Below are 23892 nucleotides of genomic sequence, written 5' to 3'. Positions count from 1 at the left end.
ACAAGTATTCTGATGTTAAAATTCCAAGAAAGCAAAGCATGTTTGGTGAAACTTGACATTTTCAGGTGGTTTACGTATGCAGAAGAGAATACACTGTAAACAGTTCGAAAAGAGTACACATAGATTTCACTTACTGTTGGTGGCATTTGTTGTCTAGGTTGATTATACATATCATTCATTGCAGGCTGTCCATCCATCAGTGGCGGCTGTCCACTCATTTGACTTGGTTGTGTTGGATACTGTGGATATGCCCTCCGTCCTGGAAAGCCACTTTCTCGGCCAGACATATCTTGAGTTGGTGGACTTGACATGGATGTTGGTGGTCCAGCATTCATTGGGGGACCCTGTCCTGCGAAATTCTGTCCTCCGCCAATTGGAGGGGCATACATTGGTGGCGCCATAACTGGGGGTGGTCCTGGTGTTGACATGGGTGTTCCTCTTCCAATTGGTGGACCGGGTACTGACATGGATGATGGCGGTTGACCAGCCATTGGAGGACCTGGTACAGGCATGGACGATGGAGGTTGACTAGCCATTGGAGGACCTGGGGCCGACATAGATGATGGTGGCGCACCAGCCATTGGAGGACCAGGTGCTAACATGGATGTTGGTGGTGCCCCAGCCATAGGAGGTCCTGGTACTGTCACTGGTGGCCTTCCTCCAGGAGATGGTCCAGTTGGCGGCCCACTAGCATATCCTGTCTGAGGTACTGGTGGTGTCATTGGTTGGGAGCTAGGGGGTCTTGTATGTTGTCCAGGCCCACTTGGTTGATTTGGCATCATTGGTGGTTGCCCAGTAGGAGGGCCAACTTGAGGACTGCTAGGTGGGCCTACTGAAGACTGCCTACTAGGAGGACCAGATCTTGGTGGAGTAGCTGTAATTCCAGATAATATATTGAGAGGTATATATGAGATATACGAGAATATCAAAAAGTATAACTCCTGATGAGTGAGGTACTCAATGTACCTTACGAAACAGTACTGTAGAATCTACTTTACTTATGTAGTCGTGTCTTCATTTCTCTGTCCACATATGTGTATGCATATACATGTATACACATAGCCCCTAATTTATTTAGTGTACTCACTTGCAATTAGACCAAACATTACACCATATTTTTCTAACTAGAGTGCAAAACACTTCATACATACATACATACATACATACATATAAAAGATTAATGTTAAAATTATCAAAATTATTGGTTGTGATTTTTTAAACACAAAGGTAACTTACCGTAACCAGGTTGATATGGAGTTCCTCCTTCAAGTGCGTCATATCGACCGCTTGGTACGGGAGATGGAGCAGCCGACGATCTAGCTGATGGAGGACCTTCAGAAATACACATGTATGGAGTTTTAATCAACACAAACAGCCAAGTATGAAGTAATTGAACAAGCCAAACATGTACCTTCAACAATTTTGCAATTGGCTGACCAGGCGTACAGTTTTAGCCAAAAAATACTAGTAATGTCCTGAGCTCAACAAAATTCTCAATAATAACAGTAATTTGGAAATTATTTTCAGTCAGGATATTAATAATAGTTTTGATATCCAAATTGGAAATAATTGCAAATTTCTGTTTTTATTCAAAATGAGAAAGTAAAGTTTTAAATAAAAGCAAATCAAGAGCATATGTTTCAACATGAAAATGACAAATGTGTTCTCAATCTCAAGCCCATAATGTGCATGCCTTAAATACAACATGCCTACCATCTACGTATTTCTATTTTTCACAAATGTTGAAGTTAATTTTAAATTAGTGGTGAAATTTAAGACTGTAAAAATTTTGAAGGAAACTCAAAGGATGCAACAGAATTAGCACAAGTGTACATTGTGGGTTAAGATACATAAGTTGGCAATGGCAGGGCTACAGAAAGCAAGCAGTATACTAAAGCAACACAGAGTTAGATTTTTTTTTTCAATATTTATATTTTTGTCATCACAAATGTTAGCCATATGATAATTTGTGCACTGAAACTCTCTGCATCAAACAACCAAAAACATTTTAACTGACTTCATAATTTATTGAATTGGCATCAGAAAATTCTAAAAAAGTTACAGCACTGAGCCCACACAATTGGCAGAGACCAATGTTGTTGTTTTTTTTAGAATATCACAGAATGAAGTTAGGCTAATATGCTCACATGGATAGGATCAACAGCTGAGGATCAATACACTGCACATGCACAGGAAAAGGACACAAGTCAGAATTCCAGCTATTTGCACACCAGGAAAGGAAATTTCAATATTGAATACTACTGTAGTAGATCTTTCCACCCTTCAGTGGAAAGTGTTTCTGTTGTGTCAAAATAACATAGATTGGTGTAAGGAATCATGTTGTTTAAATAGACAAGGTTCCAATTCGTACACGTAAGTACTGGCTTCAAGTTAAACAGCAAATGACAGATGACAGACTTTATTTTTACACACATACGAAATGTAGAAATGATTGCAAGAAAAGAAGATTTAACTTGTGTTCTTTGATTTGTTTATGTGATATAACTGGAATTCCCACAAAAAGGAAGGAAAGACATCACACTACTACATTTATCATCATCTACGGTAAACTTACATGGTACACCATTAACTGAAAAGGGGATAAAGAAGGGGAAAGAAGACATCAATAAACCACAGGAATTGTGATCTGCAAATTGGGTTTGTCGTATAAGAGCATTGATAGCACAAATTGATGATACCAGGAAGATACAAAAAAAGTGTAAACAACATTGTACTTGCTTCTATAATGGGTTAACACGATTTTTGGGTAGCTATTGATACCACAAAAAAACTAATCTCATAATGCATTACCGATCACTTGCACAAAATATAGTTGAAATGATTTTGACAAAACATGCATGTCAAATAGCATTTAATAGGTTTTTACACAACATTAGTCTATACTATTTCACCCAATTTCTGTTACAAATAATTTTAATTTTAATTTTAGGAATAATAATTTCTTATGATTTACAACTTAATTCAATCGCGGAAAATTTACAGTTTAAAAGTACATCATTTCAATTTTCATTTTGTTTCACTTATTTCTGATAGGTGGGATTAACATACAAAATATGGGTTAAAATGCATTTACTGTTAAATTTATTTTGCTCTGACTTATTTCTACAGCACATTATTCAGTGCAGAACCACACCAATCATGATCAACATGTGCAACTTCACATCGTAATATGTTTCATCAAAATTAATTTACTTTGTAAAATCCAAACAAGCACAAATTTAATATTATTCATGCCGTTTTTCATACTTTTATTTTTAGGCAATCAAAAAAAGAAATGGTACATTTATCGAAGGTCACCATATTAATCTTTTAAAGATTATGAATATTTTCATTTAAATTTGTTAATTTTGAACCAAACATAATTTCACTTTGGCTACAGGCTTTGATGAAAATAAAAATATTGATAGAAATATTTAGAAAAGATTATGCTAGTACATTTTTTGTGACAAAAGGACTTCAAAGGGTTGATGATATAAATACTGTTAATGTCAGTTGACACACATTATATTATCCGGCGAGGCCAAACATAATAAACTGTGTGGTTTTGGCAACAAGCCTACAAACAAATAAGAACATCATCTTGTTCATTTTTTGTTTTGTTTTTTGTATTTTTGTTTTTTTGAAGGTAAACATCACACAATAGTGTAACAAATGTTGGGCACATAAACAAAATTAACTTATTTTTGCATGAAAATTGAATTCTTCTTTCTGAAATTCAGAAAAAAATAAATGCTGTGCTTAGAGCAGGATCATGAATATTGTAATCTACAATACAATACAATCTAGGATTGGCAGGCAGGAGAAGTCGGGTATTAAGCACATCCATTCAATACACATGTACGACTTCAATGTAAAATCACAAAAAATTGCTAATTGCTCGCAAATACTTACAGCAGAGTGCTAATTTTTCAAGTGAATTTTTGTTTACCAGAGGGTTAATTATTAAATTTAGTAAGACTTTATATTCCCCAGGATATGTATCAGAGACAATATGCAGTGAAATGTAATATTTTCGTCACAAGATATGATTTAATAATTTGAAGGCATTCAAATAAACTCCTGGTGAAATATTCGTTACTGCCACATTTAGCAATTTTGAAATTTAAGCAGTCAATAGTACTCTCATTATGAACTAAACACAAAACAAATTGATGTCCTGCAGTAAACTATTGCTTTATATTTACTTTTATATAAAATTGATGATACTGTAAAATCATTTATTTTCACTGACATTTAATTTTCTATTTTGATGTTTTGATCATAATGTTTAAATTCCAGTAATTTGTCTGGGAAACAATGCGTTTTATTATTTTTTTACATGTTCATGTAGATTCAACTTAGCGTTAGTGGATTTTACTTATTAGCGAAAATAGCAAAATTAAAACCCAGTGAATAATGAATGCGTTTAATTATGTTGTGTGTAAAAATGATCCTAGGTTTTCAAATTTTGAAGAAAAAAATATGTATGCGAACGAGGTCACCCAGGAACATTAACCTGCAAAGTACATTTTTACAGGAAATTTCACAACATATTTTTTCTGTTCTGTTCGACAAAACAATCTTTCAGAAAAAAATGATTATTTTTTTTCTGGACATTTGTCTATCAAGCTGCATTTCTCATTAGTGTGGTAATGTTGTAAGTCACTCCTGAAGTGAATTATATCCATCTGTACATTAGGTCAGCGTGTGAAAGGTGTTGAAAAAACGAAACTGAAGTAATTGATTGGAACCTACTGTTAATTGGTACCATAAAACTGCAAAAAATTAGTTTTTGATCCTTAATGTAATGTATATTTTACAGCAGTCTCAGAAGTATTTGGGCAACCAATTTGCAAACTTGTTAGCGAATTGGCTAATTGCTTTCGAATCTTAGACAGGTGCCAGGCTACTGCAATAAGACTCAACCAGAGTGGACGTAGCCACAAGTCTGTGTCAGCGATATTCAAAAACCATCAGTTCAGTCAAAACCCAAGCAGTTAGCCAGTTAGTTGGCGAGTTTGCAAATTGGCTGGCCTAATACCTCTGAGACTTGCTGTAATATTTATTCGAATTTTGTGTTGTATAATTAATTGAACTTGTTTTTTTTTTCTGCCCTCCCTCCTTGTTCAATTTCAAAGTGATGTCACATAAAAGAATCAATTTATGAAGAAAACACTTACTACGCACAGCAAAAACAGTTAATTTGCATACAATGTTATATTACATATAGTAGCGCATAAATTTAAATAAATTACAGGTTTAACAAATGCACTTTTGGGTTTAAGGTATATGCACCGACTTCTAATGGAGATGAGCTTCTAACAGAGCAAAAACGATACCATATTTGCTATAAAACTGTATTTATCTGAAAGATTACCATGGGCAATATTTTGGCTAATGGGTCATGTTCTGGGGGATCACCAGTACCAAAACATCACTCAACAATAACATTGTTTTGTACAATCAATTGTGTTCACGTCCACGCCTGGCATCAACACAGATTGGCTTTCTCGTACAAGTAATTCGATCCACTTGTATACTTTTATTTCACGGACTCCTCTAATTCGCGCAACAAATTATAATAAACATATTCTGTTTACCGTGTTCAAGAAAGATTTAAATTTGTATTAAAAAAACGTGTTGTAAAACGTGACATTCCGATGTATGTGACATCTCCAATGATCCCTCTCGGAGATCGCGACACAGCGTACCAGCAACATTACAATTTCAACAAAACGTGAACTGTAGCTTTTTTACTCAAGATATAAATGTAAGTACAGACGTGTGGCAAGAAAAAAAGATGCTTTGAAACAATGCATATGAATCGCAACATTTCTTCAGTCACTGTGGATAGAATCAGAAAGAATCGGTCTGTGAGCTTAAAGGACTTCAGTGTGATGTTGCTAAAAGTTCATCGCTATCATATATGGATGTCAGGAGAGTAACTCGCCAGATCAACAAAGCTTCGGTTGCGCAATTTAGAATTTCTGACTGTATTTAACAACCAACTTGAATTATATATGTTTTTGGGAAAACAAAAGTACCTAGTTTTTTGAATTTCCATCTTGGGAGTAACTTGGATGTCAAAGCATTATTTTATGGCAAGACTTGTGTGCTTTCTACAAAGCTCGATCGGACTACAGTGATATAGTGACTGTGATCAGCCAGACATTGTCGTGCGAGTGAGATTCTTGCTAAACATGCTGATGATGATTCGTAAACTATTAATACATGCTCTTGAAAATTATTTTTACTACCTAGGTAGTTATGTTTTCCGACCAAAAGATTGCCCAGGTGCTGAAATATCTCCCATGGGCAATCTTTTGCTGTGAGCAATCTTTCAGATAAATACAGTAGAAGCATAGTAAAAGCAAGAATGTTTGTTGGATGTTAAATATACTGATTACTTTATGAATGCCTTTTTTTTTTAAAACAGATTGTTGATGTACATGTAAATGAAATTAAAAAAGCACATATGGTAAGTCTGCAGCATGCTTTCCCGAAAATAAAACACAGAGCAGTGAAAATAACCAAGGTTGTCCAGAGATAAATGGAATGACTTAAGTTGTTATATGTAAAAGATATGTATATTAGTAATAGCTTGCAAAGTAATTATGAATGGCAAGAACTCTGTAGCTTAGATTGCAGCCAAGGCTGAAAATTCATCACATGGCTTGGTATGAGACAAAATAAAGTACCATATTAACTATGTTACTGTAACATACACATGCTATAAATGTGGAAAGTTTAGTACCTGATCCAGATGGAGAAGGAACATTGCTGTGTGAAGGACTGGGAGCAGTTAGTGTGCACTGAAATGGAAGTGGTAATTCAAAACCGGACGATGAAGATGACCCTGGAAACGTACAAAGCAGACAGAACATTGTTACATGCATTAACAAATATAGCAAGGGGCATGCAGAGTTTTGCCACATCATGGGTATTATTATGTTAGTGATTTACATCAATGCGCTCAATTGTTGAGATATTATTAAGTTTTTATTTTTAAGTGTCAAAGAAATGTCCAGTTAAAATGTAAATGCAGATCAACATAAACACTAAATACTACCGGTACAGACAATGTGTGATATGGTTCAATTCAAAATTCAAAATAAAATGACTTCATTGATTTGATTGTTGAATCCAAGTTGTCTACTCTCAAAATACAGGAGTTTTCAAAGATGCCGTCTCAAAAGTTTTGAATGAAGATAAAACCTTAAACTGTATGTTTACAAAATAGTGGCTAACAGGACTTCAAAACCAAGATTGAGACAAGTATTATCACAGAGCACACTGATGAAAACACTTTATTCAATTCAATGAGATGTCACTAATATATCCTTCCATTGAAATTATTCAATTATATTATTATTATTATGCAATTATAATGGGTAGGGACACAATTCAATGAAATGGAATTCAGATAATTATTCTGCCATGGTTACTGTCAGGTAGGGGGTTTCAAATCTTTCACATACAGACGTATATGCGATTTAAACATCCTCACCTTGTATCAACACCCTTCAACACCAGGGCACTCTTAATGATTAAATTAATAACACCAATTCATACTTTTTTTTTCATTGAAAGAGACATGCACACATACATGTACAATGTATATACTTACCGGACATGGGCCCAGAAGTTGTTGCTGGTTGTTTCTGTCTGATTAGTTGATTTGTGGGAGGTGGTGCCATACCTGGTTTGTATGGTTGGTATTGCTGGCCTGGTAGAGGTGGAGGCGCTCCCCCAGGCCCAGTAACCCTAGCAATAGGTGGTCGAGGAGGTAAATTCTGGGAGTTCGGAACTTGTGAGCTTGGGGGAGCTGATGTGTAGGACACTGGGGGTATCTGTGTTTGGGAGGCATTTGGGCTAGGCTGGGCTGCAGAACTGTATGGCTGGGAAATTGCAGGTACAGGACCTGATCCTGGTAATTTTCCAATGTTTCCAGTTGGGGTTGACTGTTCATATCCTTGAGGTGGGCCCTGGTTAGTTGGTGACTGATACCTCACTTGGTTATGTTGCATTGCAGAAGGTGGAGGTGGTCCCATCATACCATATTGACCTTGCCCTTGCCCAGAATAAGACATTCCAGCAGATGATGGGGGTCCTTGATACATTGCATTTGGCGGCACATTGTAACCACCTGCCTGTCTGGGTGATGTAGAACCTGGTGGTCCTGAAAAACAAGCAAAAATATACAGACTATTTACATATCCGGTAATCCCACATTGTAATACACTCAATTAATAGTGTTCAATTAATGCACAATAGGAAGGAAGGTAGAGGGAGATGACAAAACTTTATTGCAGTTTTTTCAACAAATTTAATACATTTTTCTTGGTTGTCTGCTTTTAGATACGTCTTGAAATGCACTAAAAATACCAGATTATACATAACTGAAGCTGGTGAAATCTCTGCAAGCAACTTCACACACATTGCAACCAGAAGTATACAGACCTGCATAAGCTTACAAGATTGGCGAAATGACACATAATGGTCTAGCAACACAAGACCTTCGAATTTGATAAAGATACATCTGCAGTATGCAAATTAAAAGCTATATTTTCATGATGTAATGGCGTTCATGAAGACAACATTTTGTGAAAGCTGCTCTGACCCCGACCACCGAGTGTTCAGAACACAAGAGTAACTTTTAGTGGTACAAAATTCCTCGCAAAATTCATGAAAATTTGTTTAACTTCCTTTCAAACACTTTAGAATATTCAAGTGGACTACATTGTACATGTATGCATCATACATTGTACATGTAGTCTCTATGTAAAGGGTAATGCGTGTTACATTAATAGATTCACAAGATACATTACACAATGGTTTTATATGTACACTGATTGGTACTGTGTAGACAGATGGATGGAACCCACATTATTCATCATCATGCATTTATTCAAGTGTTCTATATTCTATTCTCGTCTGTGGACAGACATCAAACTTTTCACACTGGATGCCTACGAAAAACTTCAGTATGTGAAATACAAATGACTAATTTACTTTACTTCTACTCTTAACTATGTATATTCCTATTTTAGGATTGAATGCAGGCATTTGTTTACAGTGTTTAGGAAAGTTATGATCTGAAATGAGGACGATTTCAGAATATCGTCACAGGAAAAGGTTGATACATGTATAAACTTTGACCTCATGAATGTCAAAAGATCAGTAGGTGTCACTGGACAATATAATTATCATAATTATTAGTCTAAAATATTTATTGTTATTGTTATGCAAACACAAAATACAGTTAATTACAATTATTATTTTTTGTAAGAAAGTGAAAGACATGAAGAATAGTTGTAACATCATTTTTACATGCATGCATTATTTGTAACTGTGGCATTTTTTCAGTTTTCAAATGATAAAAAAAAAGCAGATTTCGATCACGGAAATGTAAATACTTGTACAAGTAGACAACTTGTCTAAGATGTACACGTCTTTACTTCCACGTCTTGAAGTTCAGCACGCTTTGTTTTGCAACGTTAACTGACACGTCGCCATAACACACCTGGTCGTAGTATGACTATGCGAATATATGTGTATTAATTTTCAAGAATATTTTGCTATCCCGAAATAGATATCGTGTTTTTAAAGATATCCAAAAGGCAGATACGAGAGATTACTATTAAACTAATACTGTCATTGTCATATCAGCTGGACCTAACACGCTATAGACGAAATCCAACGCGTGACTCAGCCAGACTGTTTCAAGATCTGACTTGATTTTACAAACATTTCCATGTTTTAGAACACATCAACGATTATATTGTATCTAAGACACTTACCTGGTTGGTTAGGCGCGGTATTTATGCCAGATCCCCCGCCAGGGGGTCCTGCTGTCGGAGGAACAAAACCAGTTTGATAGGGTGGATGCGAACTGTGAGAGTCCGCCATGTTGAGGTTGCTCGATCGTATGACCTTGAAATATTATCTTATAGCGAAGTGCAGACGAAAACGTTTGTCGCATCCGAGAATTAATCTGCAAATTATACGTTTCCGTGACGGATTTTATTATTCCCACCTTTTTTTAAGGGAAGCCTTCTGATGAATTTATGTGATGCACAAACGTATGCAAATTATCCGGAAATCCCAACGATTTGGCGCATGCGTAGATGATGTGTACGTGGCATTACCCACAATTCTAACTGACGAGTTCCGCTTAACCTTTTCACCCTTTCTTCCAAGTTATAAAGACGCCACACACGTCAGCTATTGAAGCTTTTAAAGTCATTGTTTTTACCAGAAAATAAAATCAGCAATACAATTGCAAAGTAATTTTAGCGTAAACTGTTGTAATTATTAAAAAGGCAATGGGGATACATTATTTTTTAGCATATTTACAATACATTATAGGCCAATAAACAATGACAATAATGAGTAATGTAATATTTGCCAAGTTTCAAATAGTGTGTATTTAGTAGTGTCGAACAAATTAATGCTACCAAAAGATCAAGCAATGACCCTGAAAATCTAACATTGGGGTAGGTAGGTTTGCAACAAATTATAAAGTGTTATTTTCTTCATATTTTAATAGTATCAGACCAAACCAGCATGCAAAACAAGAAAACAAAGTGTGATTCAATTCTTAAAAAACATTGTACTTTTTTCTTTTATTATGAATTCTATAGTGAAATTATTTTTTTAAATATTGACAGATGAAATCTGAACTCCCTAAAAGTTGTGATTCATAATTCTCTGTTGGACTTTTATCAATTCATGAGAAAGCTTATCCAACAACAGATTCCTGAAATTCAATCATTAGAAAAAAAATGACTTTGAGTGATAACATTTGATTTGGTGATTTAACACAGCAGCCTACAGTGGAATCTAGTTTCAGTACTCCAATAACTCAGGATTTATAACCTACCAACTTATTTTTTAATTTTTCATAGTGAACACAATATTCATTGCGAGGGGCTCTAAATATAATACAAAGTGAGAACATTTAATTCTTTGTCCATGAACATGTATGAACAACAAGTTTCAGGTTTGTTTTCCAAATGCCATGTCAGCACACAAATTTATTTTAAAAATTGTCATTAGGAAACACAAGTTTTTATTTCACATGAAAATTGAATTATTTCTTTTGCTTTTATTCTTAAATTCTGACCTCAAAAAGTTGTAAAGCATTGATTTTTAACTGACGTGTGCAATGACCAGAAACAAATATTTTTTTTTGGATGTAGATATTTGATGTACGAGTAAAAGGTCAAACTGATTTGCTCCTGTCCTGGATAAACTACACATACACATTAACTAATAAACTATGCACTTAATTAATATTGGTATCAAATATAATATTAGCAAAACAGAAATGGTCAGAGATTTCTTACTATTTTACATAAATGATAAATACCACAATGTTATTAGCAGGGGTGAGGGCACAAGGGGGGCAGAGGGGGTGGTGTCCCCCCTCCAAAAACTGACTTTGTGTCAGCAAAATCTGTCCCTCAAAATGCAGGAAATAGCATTTCAGAGGTCTATATTTCCAAATTTTTAAGGGGGAGCATGCCCTCGGACCCCCAAGTAAGGTCATGCCTTCGGCACAAGGTTGGTGAGCAGATCTCGCCCCCCGTGCAAAATTTCAGGCCACCGCCTCTGATCAGTCATATTGTTTTTATATGTACACATACTCACCCGGTGACTGTAGAGACAAATATCAAATGTCAAGTTGACCTTTAAATGGCATTTTCCCCGGCCAAAATTTAGTACAACATTTTAATCATTTTTACTACAATTTCTTTGTTAATTTGAGACCAGGTGAACATATTTTCTTGGTCAACATAAAAAAAAAGATGGAAACAATTATGAAGGTTTATTTTGTGAAAAGTGGCAAAGTTGACCTTGAAGTACCAATATAATGCTATAAATTTAGATTTAACTTTCATTAGTGCTTGTGTCTGCACAGGGATGCTGGGCTGAATAAAAGGTGCCCTGGTCATGTGATCAAGACTGTAACTATAACACTAAGTGCCTAAAAACAGTATGCTCCATAGAAACACAATGACAACCTGATTGAAAAAATTTCTGGGAGGGGGAGTGATAGAAAAACTATTTTTTTTTTTTAGGATAATGTTCATGTAAATTTTATTTTTTGTTTTGTCTATCAGAAGTTTTTTTTTTCTTTTTCGTGCAGATCTAAAGGCCGACAGGCGTCGTGCCGCGTCCTGTTCAATATGGGACTCATAGCGACATATACAATGCGTCTAAAATATATTGTGACGATCATATACCATACCATATCTACTAACCACCACTTGTCTAATGGTCTACCCAGTAGATCTCAGCACCAAAGTCATCATGATTAGTGTCATTTACGCATGTTTTTTATGTCCTTGCATCATTAAATAAAAATCAGTTGAATGTGACATAGATACAATTATACACCCCTGATCAGCGCGAACTGACTCTACTGCACCAGAGGGCGCCCAACTAATTGTAGAGGGAGCTGTTACTTATGCGTTTGCAGAACAGTTGAATACAAAATAAGTATCAAACCCTGTAATTATATTACAATAATTACACATTGGAAAAATTATTCCAAAGAATAGTTATATTTCAGTAAAAATGAAATATACAATATGATCATATCAGTAGTATTTAATGCATGCTAGAACTATCTAGTCAATATACAGGCATACAACTTTTTCTTATTTTGGACAAATGGAATATATTAGGCAGTTTTCATCATTAAAAAAACATGGCCACATTTTTGAAATACAATATTTTATGGTACAACTTTATTTGGTATTAGAGCAGAATTTGTTATCTAAAATCTGAATCAACACCTGCATCTTGTTTCACATGGAGCAAGTGGAAAGGTCTCATTACTTAAATAATCTTACAAAATATTCTGCATCTTGGAAAATGAGAGATTGATCACGAAGACTCAAGGAGAGATGATGCTTTAAATTTGTTTTCCGCTCTTTTACCTGGTATCAATATGTGCTTGTATTATAAATTGAATTTATTTTCATTCATGCTGTAGAATATTTCTTTTTGCATCTGAAACATACTATTCCCTGCAGTTCTAATGGTCGACCCTTTATGAAATGTCATAAAATCCTAGTGAAAAAACGAAGCTCTGACACCCCACCAACTTGATTTGACCTTGATGGACTGGGAAATGGGAATAAAATACAAAATAAAAATGTAGGGGTTAATTTTCAGTTACTGTCACGACCACAAAGCTGTGCTCTTGTTTTTTTTTTAAATTTCAATAGAGGTTGAATCTAATCAGTCAATCAACATGAGCAGTGTGAAAAGACATACCTTTAGCGGATTAAGTCCAACATGAGTGAGCTCAGCCAATCACATGAAGGGCTTCAGGTCACATGGGCATCAACGAAATAATTGCAAATGCTCCGTTGTTTTTCTACCAACCAATAAAAACTTCTCAAAAACAAAGAACAGGTTTGTGATTGTTCATCAACAATTGATTGGTGGAAAACAAATTTCAGTGATATTGTACGTTCGTAAATGAAATTATTTTTTTTTTCATATCAACATTTGACAATTTTTTTTTTTCATTAATTTTGGACAAAATCCGCCCATTGGTTACCGATCTTGATCAAAATTTGTTGTATCTTTCTATAAAGTAACTGAAGTTCAAAAGGTTAATGAGTAAAAACTGAAAGCATCTCAAGACCATAAAGTTTGGGTGCGTCTATCTGGCTCTTTAACAGGTACCTTAGCTAAGTAGAGATTTCTTACACTCAGAACTTCACTCAATGTACAGACTTTGAGAACAACCGTAAATATTTAGGCAGTTCTCATTAAATCATGGCAACAGGGCACATTATGTAACAATTTTAATAACTTTTCTCTTTCTTTCAGCAAAGCTTAATATTCAATAAATATCACGTAAACCATTTCTCATACTCACCAGTTTTTAGATATTAACACATGCATTATATGCAGACATCCCCCAAAAAATAAGTGACCATCACTTTCTATAATGTGATGTATTCGTTAGGAAACAAAAAAATAAATAAAGCAATAATTCCAGAAATGAAGCACTTCTCACATAGCCAATATTAAACCTTTTCTTTCATGTATCTGGTTGAATAAGGGTTTGACTATTAGAAACTAAAAAAAATATTGAAATCAAAGAAAGCTTAGAAAGAACTCCCGTGTGCTGAGAGTTTTGGAGACACATTAAAAATTAATTAAAAATTACTTATACTTGAGATATTGATGGAATAGCTGAAAACTAATTATCCAAATAAGGTAACTAATATGAACAGATTTAAGTGTAAAACTAAAGGTCTGCACAATGTACCAAGTTTCATTGAAATGTGATGAGAACCAAAAAAATAATTATATTTATATAATAATTATTATGCTAATTAGCGAATTAATATGAACAGATTTTAACCTAAAATTAATCAGGCTGTCTATTGTCCTAGAGCATTTATGTACCAAGTTTTATTCAAATGCGATGATCAATACTTGAGATATCAGTATTAATTAATTATGTTAATTAGGTGATTAAGAAGCATAAATATTTACCAAAAACTAATATGGTGCATGGTCTGAGGTTCATTGAAATGTGATGGGTACTCTTTAAAAGTTTCATTGAAATCCAATGAGTGGTTTTTAGACATCAGTGCAACAGCCATAGAACAGCAAAAAATTAACTAATTATGCAAATTAGGTAATTAATAGGCACAATTATTTATCCCAAAATTAATCAGGTCTCTGCATAGTCCTAGAAAAAATGTCGCAAGTCTCATTGAAATGTGATGATTAGTACTTGAGATATCAGGTGAAAAGCTGAAAATTAACTAATTATGCTAATAAGGTAATTAATATGCACAAATATTTTACCCAAAAACTAATTAGGTTTCTGCACAGTCTTCAAGTAACTATGTACCAAGTTTCATTGAAACGTGATCATTACTACTCGAAATATCAAAAGCGGAAAATTAATTAATTATGCAAATTAGGTACTTAATATGTACTGATATTACCCTAAAAACTATCAGGTCTGTGCAGTGTCATATGACACCTATGTACCAAGTTTTATTGAAATATTATGATTAGTACTTGAGATATCAGTGGAAAAACGAAAATTGATTAATCATTATGTAAATTAGGTAATTATTAATATTAACAGATTTTTACCCAAAACTAATCAAATCTGCGCATTAGTTCAGAGCATCCATGTGCCAAGTTTCATTGAAATCCAATGAGTGGTTCTTCAAAAATCAGTGGAACAGCTTAAAATCAGTTAATTATCATGCAAATTAGGTAATTAATATTCATAGCTTTTTACCCAAAACTAATCAAATCTGCGCACTAGTTCTGAGCATCCATGTGCCAAATTTCATCAAAATCCAATTAATGGTTCTTCAGATATCAGTGGAACAGTCTTGAAACAGCTAAAAATCAGCTAATTATCATGCAAATTAGGTAATTAATATTCATAAATTTTTACCAAAACCTAATCAACTCTGCGCATTATCCCAGAGTATCTGTTTACCAAGTTTCACAAAAATTTGATTAGTGGTTCTTGAGATAACGGTGGAACAAAAACAGTGACATACATACATACAGACAGGGTAACTGCAAAGACTCCCTTTTGTGCTTCGCACACGGGAGTCAAAAAAAAAAATCAGATGCCATATGGGCACACCTTATTTGAGCAAGTACTCTTTACATGCAAGTATTTTATTTGGATTACAAATACTGTTGGACATCCAAAGCAGAGCAAAGCCGAGCCAAGCCATTCCATCCCTTGAAGAATTTTACAAATATTACTCTAATTTGGGACATTACAGATAATTAGGGTTGAAAAAATAATTATAAAAACACATGGTTTCAATTGATAGAAACCTAAAAATAATGCTTAATAAAATATACTCAATGAATGAAGCATAGTAATTAAATAAATGGCATTTTTACAATTACCAGTAATCTTATTTGTATGAAATTGCATGACACATTGAAAATATAATATTTACAGATCCACAGAACAGAAATTTTCTATGGAGAAGATGCATTAGTTTTGGTATTAGTATGGTGAATGAACTGGGTTAGGATTTGTATTAGTGAACTAAAAGCCAGACACTTGGAAACAGTCATGATTTTCCTGTTGTGTAATAAGTCATTGTTTAAAAACCATGACTATAAAGTGAGCGAGAAACCCATAATGAATCAGAATAGATTGTCAGAAATAAGGTCAGGCTTTATATACGATAAACTACAACACTATTTTATTTATTTCAGTCTCACAGATTGCTATTAATCTTCTGATACAAGTGTGCACAGATTCATGCAGGGCAAGGTATGGGAGGTGCTGCATAAAATATCAGAGGCAGCCATTCATGCAGAGGCAACTTATAAATGACACGATGCTGTTACTTGGTATGATGTTTATTTGATCATAAGGTACCCAATATGAAGTACGGGTACCACACATCCCTGGACTTTACACAGTAGTTGTTCCAAGTGGGACAAACACCATCAAGAGTCGTTTAGGATTTGAACAAAATGAAGGCATGATAAATACGATGATCAATGTTGTTTGATTACAAAAACATTCAGTGTTAAAATATTTATAAATGGATGAATGATGTTAACCCCAGGAAACGACATCCAACAGTCGTTTCTTAGTCAGGCCTTCGAAATCATGCAATCGGACGTAGCCAATAACGCATGCAAACATGATACACCATCCTTAAGGTCTTCATTATGAAAATAATCTGCATAACTTAAGTTTTTTGATTACTTCAACGTTAAACCCAAAACAACACCTACCAGCTACACTTCATGTACGCTTGCATGGTATGTACATGCAAAATAGGAAATGCAATCTGTATTCACAACATCTACCATTAAGACGATTTACATCTTCTTCATATTGTACACCTCTCATGGAAGGAAATTGACTGCCTGTACACGAGGCATTGTTTATATTGCTATGACCACCCCTGACCAGAATGCATCTCCCGTAATCCTTCTCGAACTAACAGACCGGCGTAAATTGTTGACGATTTGCACATTCTCTGCTTTTAAATATACATATATATGTCCATGTTAATATTCTCACTGATAAATAACGTCACAGCAGATGTGAGGTATTGTTGATCAATGAGCAACATTTGTCATCAGACATTCGCATGCTGGTTGTCAAAAATCTGCAAACACGGTCTAAAGATTGTATAAAAACATTCGCACATGGACTGGTTTTAGAAAAGACATACATTGGTCTTTAAATGTTTAAGGCATACACAACAGTGGATATAAATCTGTACATTAAAAATATTGACTGAAAGGTAACTTGTTAAAAAACTGACATTTTAGTCACTAAATACCCCCATTCCCCCTCCAATGGCATGACGGCTCCATGAGAAACGTACAATAGTACTAAGACATTGAAATACACACTCAATAAACTGACATTTATATTTCATAATAAAATTCTCTATTATTGGTAATACTATATTAGACAATAACACAGCAGGACAGTATTTTACAATTTCATTTTACAAGTTTCATATTCACAGAAAAAAAAACAGCGAGAATCTATGGAATCTCTGTAAGAAGCACCATTGATGAACTCTTGAAGACTATGGCTGGTATGGACCTACGCGAAAAAAAAAAAAAGACAATTAGCAACGTTAGTCATGAGGAGACTTGTCCTGAAAGTAGGGGTTTCAGGTTCTCTTGTGTGTTGCCAAGTTTAACTCATGTTGTCTGAAATTAGGCGAGGGTTCTCTGAACCCGCCTATTCACATAGTTCATACCCACCATATACTCCGGTCAGTCAAAATGACTATTTTGAACTGTAGGCATTAATCAGCGATTCTGCCGGTGACGGAGAGATAGAATCTAGGTCAGGGGAAGCCCCATGATCTCAAGATTCTTTTACCCCTTACGTTACGAACCCACATGACCGAGGTAGCCGTCCATCACTCTGGTTCCTTTCTCTCCGCCTCGAGGACTTAGACCAACGCGACGGAAAGAGTGGGGAGGTTGGGGGGGGGGCCCGGAGTATATGGTGGGTATGAACTATGTGAATAGGTGGGTTTGGAGAACCCTCGCCTAAATTCACTACGTTCAATTACCCACCATAGACTCCAGTCAGTCAAAATGACCATTTTGAACTGTAGGCAGAGTCAGACACCGATAGGTGGCGGGTTTTTCAGAGCAAACAGAAAAAAAAAAAAGATTGATGAAAGACTTTTCCCAGTCCGGGATGAAAACAAACTCAAAAAACCTAAGACCCAAGAAGGGTGGTGTCTTACCTTGCCTGTGCTGTCCCCGAAGCAAGCAACCAATGCTGCTGTGGTGACAGGGTTCGGTGCGCCCAAGAAAGCTAGACCCAAGCCGAATTCGGGGGTGATAAGCTTGAAGTAGGACCGAAACAAATCGCATGAAGGCGTAGGTCGAAAGAAGCGAAACCCGGGAGCTTCCAGGCAGTGCTAGTGGTACTGACAATCTGCCTGCAAGGATGCCGAGACTGACTTATCGCCTATGCGCAGGGGCCCCTGCGGTCGTACGGGCTGGGTCAGCAAACAAAGCCTGACCCGTTACGACGGGGCCTAACCTGAAAAGACCCTGCTCAATAGATTGGGTGTCTCTTAGGTAGTAGTTGATGAAGACGTTCTGCGTTCTCCAGAAGCCTGCCCTCAAAATGTGTTTGAGGGGGGCGCCTGACGCTAGCGCTAGTGAGTTAGCAATCACACAAGGAGGATAGTGTATTATAGACCTCCAGTACAGTCGCAGTAATCCACCTGGAGATGGAAGTCGGGGAAGCTGGCTTATCTTGTTTGCCAGGGCCGTAACACAAAAACATGTGTTTGGTTCCCTGTCTGGAAAACCTGGTACGGTTCTCGTAGCAACTCAGCGCTCGGACCGGGCAGAGAAGCAATTCCTCCTGATCCTCTGGACCGACAATATTTGACAGTCGGGGGATGACGGTCGGTTGAGGATCGTGTCCTGGGCGAGAAACCCGATACGTGTCTTTAGTACAACTTGATCGTCCATAAAGGAGGCACAACCGTCCACAAAGGACAGTGCGCCAAGCTCTGACCGGCGCCTACCTGAGACGAGGGCCAGTAGGAAGACTGTTTTCCACGTCAAATACTTGAGTGGTGCTGAAATAAGGGGCTCAAAGGGAGGTCTGCTTAGGGCTGATAAAACAACTGACGGGCCTCTGATTATGGAAAGCAGTAAACAGTCTCCTAATAATGGGACAATCGGCTAAACTTGACCCCAAAGAGTTTTCTATGGCAGGGAACAAGGCTGACCTGTAGCCAACGATCACTGCGTAGGACAGACCCACTTCGTCAAACAAGTGGACAAAGAAGTCTGCTACCTGGCCGATAGAGGGATGGCATGGATCAATCTCCCTTCCACTACACCAACCGGTGTATGCTCGCCACTTCGAGTCGTAGGCAGCGTTGGTGGAATCCCTGTTCGCCCTGGCCAGGACGCTGGCAGCCCGCTTAGATAGACTTTTCGTCTGCGCGAGTCTACTGAGAGCCTCCATGCGTGTAAGTGGTACACTGCTGGGCTTGTTGGTAGTGTGCCGTCTGGCTGGGACAGAAAGTCTGGTATGTCCGGCAGTACTACCGGTGTTTCGACTATCATTTCCAGCAGGAGCGGAAACCAGGCCTTGGTCGGCCAATTGGGCGCCACCTGAGTTAATATGCAGGTGGGCTCTTGTCGAAGTTTCTCCAGTACCCGGTGAATTAGCGGGAAGGGAGGAAAGGCGTACGCATCCATGTGGGACCAGGGGATCGATAAGGCGTCCACAGCCCATGCTCCTGGTGTCGGCAGGAGTGTTACGTATGTGGGAGCTTGGCGTTCCGGGGTGCGGCGAACAGGTCTATCTTTGGACCGTCCCACAGCCGAAACAGTCTGGAGGCTACTCACTGGGGGATCTGCCACACCGTGTTCTGGAGACGCAGGCGCCTCGAAAGGGCGTCTGCCAGACCGTTTCTCACCCCTGGAAGGTGGTGTGCGGTTAGCTCCACATTGTATTCCAGGCACCTAGGGAGAATTTGCTCTGCTAGAACCGACAACGATGGGGAACGCGTCCCCCCTCCTTGTTGATGTAGGAGACCACCGCTGTGTTGTCTGTGCGGAGCATGAACTTCGGGTCGAAAGTGTGAAAGTGCTAGGTGCACTGCTTTCAGCTCGAGCCAGTTCATATGGTGGTCCCGAACCCATTGCGGGGGCCATATTCCTTGGGCTTGTTTGTCCAATAGATGTGCTCCCCACCCTTGGAGGGAGGCGTCAGTTACCAGAGTCATGGTTGTGATGAGTGGGTCCAAGGGGACCCCCTGTCTGAGGTTGGTCAGTGACGACCTCCAGGACAGGGTTTCCTTTACTTGGTCCGGGATCAATACTCGCCTGTTTAGTTCCCGTATGTGAGCTTGGTATTGCAATAACAAGCGTTGGACCGGGCGGCTGCGTAGTGCAGTCTGGGGAACTACCCTTCGAACGGGGGGGCACTGACAGGGGCGGAGGAGATGTCAGTGGTATTCTGTAACCGCGTGTGACCACTTGGAGCGTCCTGGGATCGGTTACCCGCTGCCTCCAAGCCGGAATGCACCGGCGCAATCTGCGTGCGACAGGGATCTGTGGCCCTGGGTTCGGCGATCGCAGAGGTAAGCGTCAAACATGCTTACCCCGCTGCCAGGGATGATGACCACCCGAGGAGGAGCCACCACCTGGTCCTCTCTTTCCTGGGGGCGCGCCGCTACCCTTCCCTCCCGCGGATGGGTACGAGCGCTTGCCTCCTGGCTGACTCTGTTTAGCGGAGCTAGTCCTAGGGCGTTGTGCTTTCTGTGCTTGGGGCGCCCTCCGTTTACCCTTGGCAACGGCCAACTGGCTAGCGGATTCGACTTGGACCATTTGGTTTGCTACATCCCGAAGCTCTGCGACTGCCCCCGCTATCTCCCCATCAAAGAGGGTGGAGGATCTCCAGTCTGCGTAACTAAGGCGGTGGCGTACCCCCTGACTCAGTTCGCTGGCGAAAACACACGCCTCTAAAACAGTAGTAGCCCCAGCCAAGAGAGCCATATGACACTGGAGGAAATCGCACATAGCCGTACGGTGGCCTACCATTAACTGTGTCGCCTGCTCTAGGAGGCGAGTGCGTTCTGCATCTGAGGTCTCAGAGTCCTGGGCGCGCACAAGAATGCGCTCCAGTGTGGCACCCACAAATTCAAGGAAATTGATGGGTCGCAACTCGGCTCTCAGGGCGCTCGGCTGGACCAGGGGAGACGTGCGGATGGGGTCGATCTGGATCCCGGCGCCTGTGATCCCATCAGCGTAGAAGAGACCGTAAGCGTCTGCTTTAGGATCGAAGGTGGGGGAATATACATAGCGTCACCTGGACTGATAATATTCCGCATCACCCCAACAGCGTGGCTCACCGAGTCATTACGCAATGTGGACTCTGAGGGACCGCCCGAGTACCCACTGTATCCGACGCGAGTGAACTGCCACCCCTCAGCCTAAATATGTGGGCGAGAGCGTGTTCAAGAGTGCGTCTCATGACAGGGTCGGTTCTGTGGGTTGGCGAAAAGGGAGTCGAAACCCACAGCGGAACTCGGACTTGAGGGTAAATTAACCAGTCCGGTACCGCGCGGTGAACCCTGGCTGGTTGAAATCGGGGGGGGGGGGGGGTGTACAATGTATGTACTGACCCGAAACCCTTGCCCCGAAAACGGAGACAGCTCGCTCCGCCTGCAGGTGATCTACTCTGCCTGCCAAGGCCGCAATTTGCCCTGACAGTCCTTCGACCTATGCCCTCATTTCAGCGGCAAAACCGGCGCCGTGCGAGGATGGGTCCACAACGGGACCGAGCGCGGGCCCCATAGGAGGAAAGACCTCCAGGGGCAAAGCCTCGCTGGTGCCGGTAAAGTTGGGAAACCCACTGCCTGAAAAAACAGACTGTGTAGATGCCCTCCGATCAGCGGAGGGAGACCGAAAAAATCGGCAACCCCCTTTGCTTGGTATCCCGGTATGAGAACCGGTAACCGAGCGCGAGGACTTGTCATTCATGCCAACGCACAACTCACTCATACCCATGCCGGTAGCACTTGCCGCGCGACCTTTTCGCGAACGAGCGACGCAGTCAGTCTCGGCTATTTTGACATGCTGCTGGAACGATTCCCAGGCTTCCGAACCTCAGCGATTACACAATATTCTCTGGGCAGACACCCGAACCCCAAACGCACGTGAAACAACGATAACACTTTGAATGCGGGTTCCATTCCTGCAATTGCTGAGTACACTAAGTACAAATCCGTCTCATAAACTGAGGAGACAATACCGGCGGTGAGCCTCTGGCGTTGCCAGTGCATCTGTCCATTTCTAAATACATTAAAAATAAAAGACGACATGCATGAGGGAAAAGAATTACAGTTGTAAAAGGTGCCGCCATGAAATCAACATGTGACTACGTAGTGGTGCCGGGTTTGATTTCTTTGTTGTGGAAAAGCATAACACACAAAGGGGAAAACGACACGAGGGGAAAAAGACAAGAAAAACTTATCCTACCAGCTAGAATGTCGGATGCCGCGGCTGCGGCAACGACCCACGCTAGAAACCCGGACAGGAAAAAGCAACAAAGCCAGGCAGAGCCGCTCAGAATCATTCCCCGACGAGGCGGAGAGAATTGAAGAGTGATGGACAGCTACCTATGGCGTTGCCATGTGGCCTCGGTCATGTGGGTTCGTGACGTAAGGGGTAAAAGAATCTTGAGGTCATGGGGCTTCCCCTGACCTAGATTCTATCTCTCCGTCACCGGCAGAATTGCTGATTAATGCCTACAGTTCAAAATAGTCATTTTGACTGACCGGAGTCTATGGTGGGTAATTGAACGTAGTGAATTTTGTTCACATAATTTATTCATTTAAATGTACTGCACATGACTTATTTTTATTCAAATTTTCCTGCACATTAATTGACTGAAATGCCGTTTTTTGTTGTTGATACAATGTATTTTTTTCTTTTTTTTAACAATGAAGCAAAGTAAATTGTTGTATGTGTTCCTATTCAAGGTACTGAGAATTTAGAACATAGCTGTTTTCAGTGTACATTCACTTTTCTAACAAATGTGATACCAGGCATTGGATTATTATTACCTTTTGTTTTACTAGCAGAGTTTATAATTTCTAGTAGACATCTTCCAAATTCTTCCAATATCATTTGTTCTGCTTCTCGATGCGATGTGTTTGTTCTTTCAGCCTCTTCAGCTTGTGCCAACAAACAATGGCAAGTGGCTTCAGCTACATCACTGGTTATGAAAGAAAATGGAAGCCTGCAGACACAAACAAAGAGTTAGTCATTTTTGCTGTCACAGAACTTACTTGTTTACTTGAATCACATGGAACACAAACCAGTTACTTACATGAATTCATATCCCACATGATTCACGTCATTCACACTCATTCATTACTTACACTCACTCAGCTGTTTAAGGTAGAGATGCAGTTTATTTGTGAACTTCAATCAAAAATACTGTAGAATACTTTATTTTCGCTGGAATTAATTTTCGCTGAAAAGGCTTTTTGGGCGTTTTGCTTGGAATTTATTTTCACTGATTTTTCATGAGTTTAATGTGAAATATAGGAAAAAAAGTATCTTCGCTGGATTTTATTTTCACGAAATCATCCCTTCAGCGAAAATAGCGAAAATAAATTCCAAGCGAAAATAAAGTATTATACAGTAGTTTTTTTCGTTTTTTATATAGATTTTTATCTAAAGAACATTCTGTGAAAATTTGACCAATGAATTTTTATTGGAACACCGTTAAAATTGCTGGTTATTTTCTGGTTAAAAATAAAAAAACACTCACACGTGGCAATGTTTATGTCCAATTGCCTAATTTGCATGAGTAATCAAATAACAGGA

At 38.7% G+C, this 23892-nt stretch overlaps 2 protein-coding genes across 6 annotated transcripts in view; both read right to left on the bottom strand.

Annotated features, from left to right (window-relative positions):
• LOC100377749 (protein transport protein Sec24A-like) overlaps nucleotides 1-10120 on the bottom strand; it is a 31425-nt gene extending 21305 nt beyond the window's left edge. The window contains exons 1-6 of one of the 4 annotated variants that reach the window (XM_085493982.1): nucleotides 9801-10120; nucleotides 7628-8179; nucleotides 6755-6856; nucleotides 2576-2590; nucleotides 1237-1332; nucleotides 135-874 (exon numbers count right to left, since the gene is read on the bottom strand). In XM_085493982.1, coding sequence (XP_085350108.1) covers nucleotides 135-874; nucleotides 1237-1332; nucleotides 2576-2590; nucleotides 6755-6856; nucleotides 7628-8179; nucleotides 9801-9909 — 1614 coding nt within the window. In that variant the 5' untranslated portion in view covers nucleotides 9910-10120. The remainder of the gene's footprint in view (nucleotides 1-134; nucleotides 875-1236; nucleotides 1333-2575; nucleotides 2591-6754; nucleotides 6857-7627; nucleotides 8180-9800) is intronic. The other 3 variants (XM_085493984.1, XM_085493985.1, XM_085493986.1) reach the window with 3 other exon arrangements.
• A 5533-nt stretch (nucleotides 10121-15653) lies between these two features.
• LOC100377596 (protein lin-54 homolog) overlaps nucleotides 15654-23892 on the bottom strand; it is a 50666-nt gene continuing 42427 nt past the window's right edge. The window contains exons 10-11 of one of the 2 annotated variants that reach the window (XM_006824846.3): nucleotides 23124-23299; nucleotides 15654-17605 (exon numbers count right to left, since the gene is read on the bottom strand). In XM_006824846.3, coding sequence (XP_006824909.1) covers nucleotides 17589-17605; nucleotides 23124-23299 — 193 coding nt within the window. In that variant the 3' untranslated portion in view covers nucleotides 15654-17588. Of the gene's footprint in view, nucleotides 17606-22980; nucleotides 23300-23892 lie in introns of those variants that run through there. The other variant, XM_085493616.1, reaches the window with a different exon arrangement.

Source organism: Saccoglossus kowalevskii, chromosome 19, assembly GCF_978046115.1.
Source record: "Saccoglossus kowalevskii chromosome 19, keSacKowa6.1, whole genome shotgun sequence".
Taxonomy (NCBI): domain Eukaryota; kingdom Metazoa; phylum Hemichordata; class Enteropneusta; family Harrimaniidae; genus Saccoglossus; species Saccoglossus kowalevskii.
The sequence above is the reverse complement of the archived record's forward strand: the minus strand, read 5'-3'. Positions and strand labels throughout refer to the sequence as shown.